This window comes from Coptis chinensis, chromosome 2, assembly GCF_015680905.1.
Source record: "Coptis chinensis isolate HL-2020 chromosome 2, ASM1568090v1, whole genome shotgun sequence".
Classification (NCBI taxonomy): Eukaryota; Viridiplantae; Streptophyta; class Magnoliopsida; order Ranunculales; family Ranunculaceae; genus Coptis; species Coptis chinensis.
The window spans coordinates 113416576-113429157 of record NC_141457.1 but is presented as its reverse complement, the minus strand read 5'-3'; the positions used below and the strand labels follow the sequence as shown (position 1 = coordinate 113429157).

The following is a 12582-nucleotide window of genomic DNA, read 5'->3' as shown; positions in this document are numbered from 1 at the left end:
ATGTTGGATTTCGTCTCGTGTGTTTTTTTCGATTTTTTTTTTCGGACGGAATGTTTCATTCCGTTTCGCGTGTTTTTTCGGTTTTTTTTAATGAGGGATTATTTTCACTCTAAACAATCTCTAAATTAAACTTCAAATCAATAGTTTCTCTGTTCTCAAACAAGATGGCAAATCGCCAAATTGAGGAAGAAACTCTCCTGTCATTTGGCGACTTCCCTGAAGACGTTCAGCTCTGCATCCTATCATTCCTAACTCCATCCGATGCCGCGTCTTTTTCCTGCACTTCAAAACGTTTTCTCTCACTCTGTAGAACCGACTCCAAACTCTGGTTCTCCATGTGTGACAGAAGATGGGGTTCCAACACCCAAATCAGGAAGTGGGGAAATGGTCAAATTCAATTCAAACTTGTTTACAAGACCCTCAACAGATTCGAAAATTTGATTGGGTTTTGGCGTAGAAGTGGTCAAGGAATCATTGGTGTTGTTTCTACACCCCATTGGTTTTCTTTGAATGGGGTACTAGTTTCATTACTGGTTCAAGAGTTTCGCCATCGAAAACGGGTGGTTATGGTGTAATAAAGACACCTTTTTTATGGATGGGAATTTCTCCAAAGGGAGAAGTTGTGAATTTTCTTGACCCGGATTGTAAATTCGAGTCGTCTGGTGAGTTTGTTAAAGCCGCTGAATTGGGTGTTTTGGAGACTGATTTGGTGTCTGTGAATGTTAGTTCTATGGGTAAGAACCACATTGTTGTGGAGGAAAACCAGCCTTCTTCTTCGGCGTATTCGCCTGAAGGAAAGAAGGCTGGTTTTTTGGATGGTCGGGTAGACGATGAGGATGCAAATGGTTTAGAGAGTACGTCACCTGGAGGACTTCCAGATCGATTGAGGTCAGAGATTTATCAGTACTTTGCAAATAGAACTAGTCCAAGTGGAGATAGAGCTTCTAGGAGGCAGAGGAAGAAGGAGAGGGAGCGATTAGGGAGGAGGAAATTGGAGCCTGAGCATTTTGTTAAGATTGTTAACTCTGCTCCGACTCAGTCGCGCCCTTTGCAGGGACTCTGGAAGGTGCTCTTCTTCACTCTCATCTCCAGATGTACTATATTGGTGATTGAATTGTACATTTGTTGTGTATATCTATTTCATAGTATAAATATCTTAGCTGTTCTGAGAATCTGAATGCTCATTCAATCATCTTGCTGAAAGCCATTTCTGTTATTTTAATAGTTCTATAGGAGTGATCAATATATATAGAGAACTCGAGGTAAGTTACTAAGTTGGCAGTTTTCTGATAGTTCCTTGATTGCAGAGAATGTTTATATTCGGAGTGTAGTAAACAAGTAATAGTTTGCAGCCTGAATTATTTTAAGTGCAAGTGTATATCCATAGTCCATACAGGGCCTAATAACAAATATGTGTTGATCAAATGCTTCTCGTAATATTGCAACGTGCACATATGTTTTCCTAAGTGTCGAGTTGTCAGCAGAAGGGTATTATTGAGAGGAGATGAAAAAACGAGAAGAAAAAGAGAATGTACTGTAGAAGGTTTTGATATATGAATCAGATTCAACACCAAATTTCTTCTGCGTGTCTGGCCAGAAGTATGAAAGATAGAAAAAAAAGTTTGTTAGGTTTCAGGGCAATAGGGCATCACAATTTTTAGTCGAAACCCAATTAGATAAAGCTTGTTATGGAATCTGAATGCTACATGTTGGTTGATGTTTTCCAAAAAGTCACTACATAAATTATTAAATTGGTTTGTTCTTCAGGATCTTTACCACCCTCTTGTTCTATCTCCAATTTTTGTGTTGCCTTTCCAATTCTTGATATTTGCCTTAACAGTCTTGGTCTGATGAGTTGGAAAGATAGATACTTTGACAAAGAAAGGGAATTAGTACTTCTATTATTAAAGACAATTTCTTGACAATAGCTTTTTCAATGCTATGCACTTATGAAGGTTGGCTGCTTTTTCATATTCAGGGAATTTGTGATGACATGAGCTTGGACTTTTATCTTGTGGCATATGACGACATTGGGGGCATTACCTGTCGAAGAGTAGGGGATGCAACAGAGCCTTTCTCTGGTTATTCCCCAGTTTTTTGGACACCAAACACTACATTTATTGAGTCTCCGTTTTCCCCGGAAGAGGAACACGTATATGATAGTCGCATACATCTACAGCCACCTGGTGCAGCGAATCACATTCATGAGTACTCTTCGAATGAAGTGGTCTTGCGCATTCTCAACATTAATTTAAGTTATGATCTGGTTATTCCGGACTTGGCTGGATCTTCTCTCAACCCTCGGCATGTGGAAGGCAGGATCTGGCTGTATGCAAATGGGACCTTTGGGTTTGGATTTCTTCGGAACAATTTCATCATTGACTTGAGGCACATTGCTTTAAATTGCCGTCTTCTAGATTCAGTGGAAAATTGTTGTAAGCGGTACTTGTAGCAAGGGATTTCTGTGTACATAACATTGTCTGCTATCCGTGTCTTTGATGCATGCGTTCTGGTAGTTTACTTGAGTTATTTGTTAATAAATTTCAGTGTGCAGTCCCATGTACCCATGTATTCCATTTACTCATGTATTGCACTCACTCTTGTATTCATGTTGGTGTTAACGTTTATTGACGGTAAGTTGCAGGACCACAAACTAGATTGTAAATTTTCTTGGCAAGGAACATTGTTTGTATATTATGGTCGAAAATCAGCCTTCCATCTCCTCAAATCTGAAGAGTGGGAAGGTAGTGACTCCACTTTTCATATCAAAACCATCAGGAGGATTTGAGCAGAGGTGGCAACTAGAGAGCAACTTTTCTTATGGGAAAATGTATATGAATATCCTTCCTACTTGGGAAAGGATACAGAAAAAGTAATAAGGAAATAAGGTGTGTTTTCTGTAATATGGAGTTGGAAACACAGGAACATGTGTTCTTTGAGTGTGAGTGGACTAAATCCCTATGGGCAGCCTCTCCCCTTGGGTTGAGAACTGAAGCCGATAGGGGGTGGACTACTTGAAGCTGGCTGGATGAGATGATGGAGTGATGCAACAACAAGGATGTGCACATTGCTAATTTAGGAGTGTATGCTTGTACTCTCTTACAGACTATATGGGACAACAGGAACCTTGAGAAGTTTGATAAGGGGGCAGCAGCAAGGGAAACAATTTTGACAGCAACAAGCACACAATGGCAGAGGAGACTTAAGGCCTTTGACAGGGAGTCCTCTACCTCTAACTACAGTTCTGGTGACTCAAATGTTCATAATGTTAATAATGTTGTAAATTCACATGCATCTTCTTCTACTGAAAATACACATGCTATAAGTTTGAGTCATACAGCTCAACATGGGTTGAGTAGTGAGGGAAGCAAAAAACTCACCTAGTGGATGTTGTAACTATCAGGTTTGATGCTGCATTCAACAAACATTACAAGAAAGGAGTTGGAGCAGCTATGGCATGGGGAGAGGAGGGAGTTCTATTGGCTGCAGCTGTGAGGAGGTTTACTGCCAAGTCAGTTGAGGAGAGTGAGTTACTGGCAGCAGAAGTAGCAGTAATGCTGGCGAAGCATCTGGAAGGTGGGAAGTTTGTGTTTGAAGGAGACAGCATTAACATAATTAATAGTTTGAAGGATCAGGAGTCCAAAGTGGATTGGTCTCTACTAAATTTGTGTTTTCATGTTTTAATCGGTTAAGACGATGCTTTAATGGGGACACTCACGATCTTGCACGATGGGTTCTATATAAAACCCCCTTTCGTATTCCGGTTTTATTTTTGGAGTATCTTGTCTATATCTTAGTACATCATAAGAATAATAAGTTATTAGGGTATACAGACACTCCAGAAGTTTGTTCAGGTTTCGATCATGGTAGATTGGTCAGAACTTCCAAAAGACGTTCTTGCTTTAATAGCATGTAAATTGATCCACATTAAAGATTTCATCCGTTTGGGCGCTGTTTCTAAGCTATGGCGATCGATTTATATTGAAGAAAATAGAAGCTACGTAGTCAACCGCCAAGTTCCCATGCTGATGCTTACTACTGAACTCAACAGTGATGGCAAGACTCGCAGTTTTCACAGCCTCAGTGAGAAAAGAGTTTGCAATTTCCAAGTACAACTGCCTCACGACAGGTATTGCGCTGGTTCTATATATGGATGGTTGGTAACAGTTTCTGAGAATTATGATGTTTGTCTTTTTAACCCATTCTTGTCTGTGGATAATCAGATCCATCTTCCTTCTTTAAAAACACTTGAAGCTCTTAATGAGGAAGATGAGATTTTCGGTGTCCATTACCTGGAAAGGGTTGCTTTGTCAGCAAACCCATCATCAAATCGCGATTTTGTTGCTATGGCAGTATATGGTCAATTTAGTAGGTTAGCATTCTGCAAGCCTGGAGACAAGGAATGGACCGGATTAGATAAGACGCACACACTGATGTCCAGCGTTATTTATTTTCAAAATCAGTTTTTCGTTTTGAATCTCTACGGAACTGTTTTTAATTGTGATCTCAATCATCCCCATCCTAAGTTATCAGTGGTGGCTGCTGCCCCAGATTCTTATGGTGTAGTTGACGGGACTGAAGAGAGGTATCTTGTAGAATTATCTGGCGACTTGCTACTAATAAAAAGAGTGAGGAATTTCGTAGGTGTAGTTGAATCGGATTATGATTACCTCACTCATCGATTCCTCGTTTTCAAGCTCGATCAACTTGAGGTTAAATGGATTGAGGTGAAAAGTTTAGGTGGTTGCTCTGTGTTTCTAGGTGCAAATTCTCCCCTGTCTCTTCCAGCTTCAGAGTTTCCTGGATGCAAACCAGATTGCATATACTTTACAGACGATTATACAGAAGTGTATATGAATGGTCTGCCCCATGGAGTTGGACCTCACGACTTGGGAGTTTTCAGTTTGGAAGATGGGACTCTTGAACCTCATTACCAAATGGATGGTGACATGATATTTCCACCGCCCATTTGGGTTGAGCCAACTTTGCAGCATTGCTGAATTTGTCTTCCCCCTTTTCTTTCTTAGTATTGGTGTTAAGGGAATTGTAGCATGAGTTTATTATTAATTTAATTATTGTGTATTCCATTTACTCATGTACTGCACTCACTCTTGTATTCATGTCGATGTTAACGTTTATGACGGTAAGTTGCAACACAACTAACTAGATTGTAAATTTTCTTGTCAGGGAACATCGTTTGTATATTATGGTAGAAAATTAATTCATAGGCTTGATATCTTCTTCAGTCTTCAGTATGATTATGATTTTCTTGTCGAAAAGCAGCCATAGCATCATGCATATAAATTGGTCCCTCACTCAACAACATGCATGATGAGGTCTATATATCATAACGTTCTTTTCCATCTCCTATGGTCTTGACTTAATTGCCTTTTGCCTGCCTTGCCTTCGCAGTTAGGTATTAATAGCGCTTAAAAATATCATGTGGCCTGTATATACTAGAAACCCTTCTGGAGGGGGATGTTTGAGTTACTTTTGTTTTTCAGATGCATAAGTCCATTATAGACCTGACAAATTGAGTAATTCTGACATCTTCGAGGGAAATGGTGGATTTTGATGGATGAGTTGTAAAGGAATGTTTTTAAGACGATGGTCTAATGGATTATTGTTACGAGTGGGCATTAGTTGTATTTGACTGAAAATAATGAAAAGACGATAAAGCAGAGGTCCACAAATAAATGAAGGAAAACCTTATATGAGCTCCACAATCTTACAATAAAGTAGAGGTACGGTCCACAAATTCAAATGGAAACAGCAAGAGTGAAATCTTATGTATGAAAAACCGGTATCAAGCTATTGGAAAATGAGGAAACTCATGAAATTAAAGTAAATATGGAGAGCTGGTAAAGATCATATTTTTCCTGATTGACTTTTTACGCTGCAGCAACTTCATTTGTGGCCACTTTCTCAGTTTTATCTTGCTCACCTTCAAGCTGACTGTAGTTGCCTTTTTCCTTGAATAGTTGGATGTGGTGATGCCTGCAGTAGAGCTTCCCCTCGTGTGCGATGTAGTTAGATGGACTGATGGTGCATCCTCCATGTGTGCATTTGAAACAACTCCTATGGTATAGACTTCCATCCACGGCAACCTATACAATAGCCAGATAGCAATGAATTTTAACATGCATCAGTGAATGAGCAATGCAGAATGTCTGGTAGTTGTTACCTTTTCAATTGGATACACAGTCTTCTTACATAACAGACATTTTTCTCTAGTTCCAACAAACCGATTAGAGACTCGGTTGATATTTGGATTCTGCACAAGCCAAAACATGTTTAGCAGGAGAAATACAATGTGACAAACATACTGAGGCACTACACTTCAAACTATATAATGAAATCATAAACGCATAAGAACCAAATTTTCCAACATCATTACCTCAGTATCAACAGGTTTTTCTGGTTTCACAATCTTCGGTGTTCCTGGAGAAAATGAAAAGCAGGTTAAGTGTCAATTCAAGAATTTGTGGGGAGGATTGTCTGTGACTGTTGGTTGGATTTATAATTTTTACCATCAAAACTCTTGTCGAGACTGCCAGTTCTCTTGAAGGTTTGATCGAAGTGAGGCCTGCAGTACAGAACTCCCTCGAAGGAATTGTAGTTGCTGAGCTGCAAGCAGAAAATTAAAGCAGTATATGGATCAAAGTCTAAACATCAAATAAAATTCTACTATAAAACTTCCTTCACCAATTGACCGCTGATAAGTAGTAACCTCATTTGAAGATCTCCTTGGTTAATGGTTATAATAGTAGATCGTGCTTCCACTTGGGATTTAAAATGATTTATTTATAGACAATTTTAAGCATATTGCTGATGTAGTGCTGTGTAGATTTATTTGATGGAGATTGCCATTTATACACCACACGTTGTCTTATTGCAGCTATTGTTATTTTGAAATAGTAGCGTATTGTGATTCTAGATAGCAGTCAACTCTAGGGCCTCATCAGGAATCTGCAAGAAAGCACCTAAATCCTCAACGAAAAATCCTTAGCAGTAGGATTGCTAGAAGATCTCTAAAACGCCGAAGTCAAGGAGTACTAGGTAGGATTTAGAGTTGAGGTTCTTAGCAAACATAACTAAATAAGAAACAACTCTGATCATCAAAAGAAACATCTATTCGATCCTGATAGGTAGAAACATCAGAAGTAATCCAAAAGTCCAAACACCAATTATGTGAAAGCTAGCTAGCAAGGAAGTTATATGAATGATAGACTTGGACGTAAACACACCTTGAGGGTACCTCTGCAGTGATGGCATCGGAAGCAAGCCTTATGGTAGACACGATTATCCGCCGTGAGCTGATCCACCAGATACACCGTCTTTTCGCAGGCCTTGCACTTTTGTGTTGTTCCTGCAAAGGCCATTGCTCCCTTAACCTCACAACGTACTTCTCTGCTGCCTTTGTATCTGAAAGACAATACAAGAGAGGAGAAAAAAAAGAGAATGGCCAGCAGGAAGAAATAAAGAAGACAGAAAATGTGGATTGTAGAGAATAGCGGAGAAAAGAAGCAAAAATATAGATAATTAATTGCATGAGTGGCATTAGGCAATCATGTCTGTCCGAATATGAAGAAGCCCACCACCCACCCACCCAACCCAATCCAACAAGGTCTACTTTTCTTTAACCTCTCCCTTTCAAAGGGAACCGTTGAGAAATGGAAATGCTGAGCTAGACCAGTTAACAGAATTATGAATTAGTTACCTCATACTAGAGGGAAATAAACAACTCCATTTGTTTGTTCTGTATCCTTTATTTCCTGTACCTTGAGTGCTATAACTATAAGGTTTTGTTGTTCCATGCCATTGGTTTTAGGTGTTATATTTTTTTCAGACTGATTCATAATTCATTTGATACAGTATGGTTAATATAAGTAAGAACTAATGTTTTTTTCTTTACGTTACCATTAAGTTGAATAAGGACCTCACATAGACTTGCTATTATTTTGTATATACTCATAGTTAATTTTGGACTTTTTAGTGATGCAAATGTTGGTTGTGGGACTTGGGATGGGAACTTGTACCAGATTAAAAAAGAGATAGTTGCAAAGACAAATGGTATAAGAAACGAGTAGTGTTTGAGAGTCTCAAAACACAAAATTAAAATTTGTTCTTCATAATATTTCCATACTTGGGGGGCCAGTGGTTTCATTTGCCAGCATCTAATGATCCTATCTCTAGCTGGCTTGACCACTCACGCTCAATCGCTCATGCATCAAATATTAGTTAGGAAGAATGTTAAGCTACACCCTCTAGTAGAATGATCCTTGAGCAACTCATTAGAAACGTAGATCAGACAATTTTATTTGAGAAGGATGTGATGGAGGAATACGACTAGCGGACTCGATTGCACCCACGTACTGCGTTTGACCGCACAGTCGGACAGATATATACTACCAGACGATCAATAAGCTCATAAAAGTAGATGATGGTTATAAAATGCAGATGAACATGACAGCAATGACACTCCAAATTCTGAAATATATATGAGTCATACAAATTACAACAATCATAGCGCATGCACGTTCAAACATCAATGTGATGTTGAATTTGGCCTTGTAGGGTCTTTTTTAAGCAATCATGTCGACCAACTTATTTTTATTTTCTACTCCATGATCATATGATGAGATATAAGTTGCTTACAGGTTAATCAATCTTCCAATATTAGTTCTTTACCAAAAATAAAAAAAAATCTTCCAATATTAGTTCCCTACTGCTGTACACAAAGGACACTTGATCCACTGGCCACCACTAACCCGAGGGAAAAAATTGTACGAAAACTTAAAGATAATCAAGTGAGCGGAGCGAACGTTCTGAGCCGAGGGAGACTATGCGGACAAAAAGTCATTTGGTTGGTTTGTGTATGTCTGTCCTCATTCCTTGTCTCTCTTTTTCGTCCCTCTCCACTCTTCTTTTCCCTCTCCACTGTCATGAAGCCCCCCTGCGTACTTTTCTTTAATATCTTAGTCGTTGACTTTGTGAGCTAGAGTCAGTGTGAGTTACCTCATACTAGAGGGAACGATTTCTGTATCCTTTATTTCCTGTACCTTATCGGACAAAACCAACTGTTCCATGCCATTTTTTAGGTGTTATATTTTTTCCTCATCTCTCTCTTTTTTTTTCACCCAAACACCTTTTTTCTTCACCCATCTCTCTCTCTCCTGCATCACTCAATTCTCTTTCTCCTTTTAGTGAAGCTCGGCTCACTCCCTTGTCGTAAGGCGAAGATACCAAATGGTGGAAGAAACGAGTAGTGTGGGTTCCGATTTGTTCTTCATATTTTTTTTCTCCCCGTGGGCTTAGACAAAGCCCAGTATATAAAAACTAAGCCCAGCATAACAAAATTCGTGCGGTTTATTTCTCTTGCATTACTTTGTTCTTGATTCTTTTATTTTATTCCTGTTTTGATTCTTTAAAACATACTTAGATTTTTATTGGGAAGAGAGTAGTATCTTTGATTTTCTACTCCATGATGATATGATGAGATATAAGTTGCTTACAGGTTAATCAATCTTCCAATATTAGTTCTTTACCAAAAATAAAAAAAATCTTCCAATATTAGTTCCCTGCTGCTGTACACGAAGGACACTTGATCTATTGGCCACGAAAATTTAAAGATAATCAAGTGAGCGTAGCGAACGTTCTGGGGCCGAGATGGATAAAAAATCATTTGGTTGAATTTTGTCTGTCTGTTCTCATTCTTTGTCTCTCTTTTTCGTCCCTCTCTACTTTTCCTCTCCCTCTCTGCTCGCGCCCTGCTGCATAGCAGTATATTAGTCGTATTTTGTACGGGTTCCAGCCCACAAATTTTTTCTCCCCGTGGGCTTAGAGAAAGCCCAGTATATAAAAACTAAGCCCAGCATAACAAAGTTCGTGGTTGATTCTTTTCTTTTATTCCTGTTTTGATTCTTTAAAACATACTCAGATTTTTATTGGGAAGAGAGTGGTGTCTTTGATTCTCCAGTAGCTCAATTTGAATAAGGTAAGCTTTGTCAAAAAGAATAAGCATATTAACTGTTTGAAGAAATGATTATGTGAAAAAACATATGACTTATCTCAATTGTTGTGTTCTTCCTGTACTTGCATTAGCAAACAAGAGGACCCTAATTAATTGAAGCAAATTACATACACAATCCATTTCGTTTGTATCTATGTGTGTTAGAAGCCTTTGCCTTTTGTTGTAAATTTTTTCTAAAGTAATCAGAATATCAGATGATGCACTTGTTTTCTTTTGCGTAACGGCTGTAGATGTCATTACAGGCAGATGGCAGGGGTGGTCAGAAAGTTTTTTGTCGCATCGATGTTTATGTGGATTGCTCCGGTTGCCATTCTATATGGTTTTAACCATAATGTATTTCCTGGTAAGCTTCCCTCACATACATGTAATAAGCATTCAAAAAAACTAGTTATTTGTCTGTTTTATGTTATTGTTTTAAGTTTTTGATTGGTTTTCTTGACTACTTTGGTCTCTGTATGCTCTTGAATTTTGATGTAAGCATGAACAGCATATGAGAGAAAATCGGTCCAGAAACAAGTGCTGCAAGCCCGTGCATGTGGTTCCCTTGCATATTTAAAAACGAGATAAAATGAATTTAATGTCTTCTGGACTCAAACATAATAATTCAGTAACCTTGGCATTCTGCTAAGTGCCTGTGGAGGTTGATCTGATTGTTGAATTGACTTATATAAGGCTTAGTGAATTTTAGCAGGGATATGAGTGTTTGCACGCAGCACCTAGTCTGATGCACAAGCTAATGCATTGCTATGACTCTGTAGATTAGTTCTTGCATAACGTTTACTTATACATGAGTGGACAATAAACATCAAAGTCAGAGCTCAAGTTTGAAACTTCCCTCTTTTCAACCTTTTGTAGGCGCTTTTGCGGTTTATGTTTCAACACACCTGAAATAGTTGGCTCACCATAAAAGCTCTCGCCTAACTAAATGTGGTGGTATAGTACCATGTGTAATCCAAAAATCTTGTGGCCATTTACGTTCAAAGAAAGAGGACAACAAAAACAAAGTTCTTCTAAAGTTGTCCACAAGGAAGTGGTTTTTCTTGAAAGTATTGACTGCTTGTGTTATGTCTGTTGATCATATTTGTATTTCCTTTGGCACAGGTACAACTCAATTGTCCTCCCATACACATACGCTTCTGAGCGGGTTCCTTGCTGTCATATCAGTCAATATTGTCATTGCATTCTACATTTGCATGGCCATGAAAGAGCCTTCCGAAAGACATGTGCCTGATCCTACTTTTCTCGCTGAGGCCAAAGCTAGTATCAGGGAATCCACTCCAGCTGAGAATGATGAATGTTCCCAGGATCGCGACAAACAAGAATAGGCACTGCTCAGCAGGATTAACTTTCTAAATTGATTTGGCTTTGGTTTGCGAGAATTCCTTGGACTACAGACCATGCCGAATGACTGATGCCATGTCTAAAAAACTACGCTAGTTAGTTTCTCAGCTTACCATATCCTTTATGATGGTATTTATGAAAGTTTTTGTCTCCCTGTCTGACTATTTGTGGGGAAAGACTGCTTCAGTGATGTTGTGCGTCCTTGTGTTTACAGGTATCTAAAAGTATGTAATGAATGTACAATTTCATTCCTTTTTAGTACAGCCTGAAGTGGTTATTACAGAGTGTATAATGGCGTGACACTTTTTATATCTCCTAGCCCCAAACAATAGCCATCTTTACTAATTTTAATGCCTTTGGTTTTTGCTACTTGAATCATGTTTCACCATTGAGTGTTCCTTTCTAGATTTAGATTGCACACATCTATGATTGTTTTACTTACGTTGAGCATTACAACCAAATTGTAGTCTGGACAACATTGAGTTCCATATCATTGCTTCTGGGTCCGGGTCTGTGGACTTCCATAATGAGGATTTCTGCACCTTATAGATGAATTTCTGGTCAGATTGGTGAACTGTGCTTCTTATATTTACAGAGCCTACCTGTTAGAAAAATTTCGTTCTTACAATAAAATTTTTGAATGCTATAACATTTTATTTATAGTCATTGCATATTGCACGGACGACAGAGGTTTTGTTTGGCTGAGTTTGGACACACTTCGGTTCGGCCTCACGCATAATATGAACATAAAGTTGCAATGCTACTTCCTAATAACATTTTATATAGGTTCATGATGCCCAGAATGTGACTTTCCTTTTGGTTTCTTTCAAGTAGCGTCTGAGTATGGTAAAATGTAGGCATACAAGAACCAGAGTGTCGAAACTAAAAGTCTGGCCACTAGCATCGATCTACATATAGAGTTTTGGGAATTCTGGGACTACCAAAAGAACGAACAGAGGATGTCAGTATGTTGGATTTCCATCATAGTCATAAATTTGTGCGAATATCTGAGAAGTCTAAATCCAAAAAACAAATGACCATGTTGTACTGTTGTCTAATACCGACCAATACTAGACAATTTAATTAACAAAGTTAAAAATATATTAGACAAACCATTGCAGGGCATTTGGTCTAGTGGTATGATTCTTGCTTTGGGTGCAAGAGGTCCCGAGTTCGATTCTCGGAATGCCCCACCAATGCATCTTTTA

The 12582-nt window shown here is 38.6% G+C and overlaps 4 protein-coding genes and 1 non-coding gene across 5 annotated transcripts; 4 read left to right on the top strand and 1 right to left on the bottom strand.

Annotated features, from left to right (window-relative positions):
• The first annotated feature begins 85 nt into the window (after window positions 1-85).
• LOC147520903 (F-box family protein) lies at window positions 86-2580 on the top strand. The gene is given in 3 exon segments (XM_086592410.1): window positions 86-488; window positions 491-1066; window positions 1979-2580. Coding segments are annotated over 3 exon segments (1374 nt in total). The 5' UTR covers window positions 86-164; the 3' UTR covers window positions 2453-2580.
• Window positions 2581-3863: 1283 nt separating this feature from the next.
• Window positions 3864-5000, top strand: LOC147520902 (F-box protein At2g26160-like). The gene has a single exon (XM_086594347.1). It carries the CDS (start codon window positions 3864-3866, stop codon window positions 4998-5000), a length of 1137 nt encoding a protein of 378 aa, XP_086450473.1.
• Window positions 5001-5693: 693 nt separating this feature from the next.
• Window positions 5694-7852, bottom strand: WLIM1 (GATA type zinc finger transcription factor family protein). Its single transcript, XM_086592411.1, has 5 exons — window positions 7248-7852; window positions 6531-6627; window positions 6398-6441; window positions 6185-6274; window positions 5694-6107 (listed from the first exon to the last, which is right to left on the bottom strand). Exons 1-5 carry the CDS (start codon window positions 7380-7382, stop codon window positions 5892-5894), a joined length of 582 nt encoding a protein of 193 aa, XP_086448537.1. The 5' UTR covers window positions 7383-7852; the 3' UTR covers window positions 5694-5891.
• A 1990-nt stretch (window positions 7853-9842) lies between these two features.
• Window positions 9843-11743, top strand: LOC147520900 (uncharacterized). Its single transcript, XM_086592405.1, has 3 exons — window positions 9843-9997; window positions 10276-10376; window positions 11135-11743. The coding sequence occupies exons 2-3, from the start codon at window positions 10280-10282 to the stop codon at window positions 11356-11358; spliced, it is 321 nt and encodes a 106-aa protein (XP_086448531.1). The 5' UTR covers window positions 9843-9997; window positions 10276-10279; the 3' UTR covers window positions 11359-11743.
• Window positions 11744-12494: 751 nt separating this feature from the next.
• On the top strand, window positions 12495-12566 carry TRNAP-UGG (transfer RNA proline (anticodon UGG)). The gene has a single exon. It is a non-coding gene; the product is annotated as a tRNA-Pro (tRNA).
• The last annotated feature ends 16 nt before the right edge of the window (window positions 12567-12582 follow it).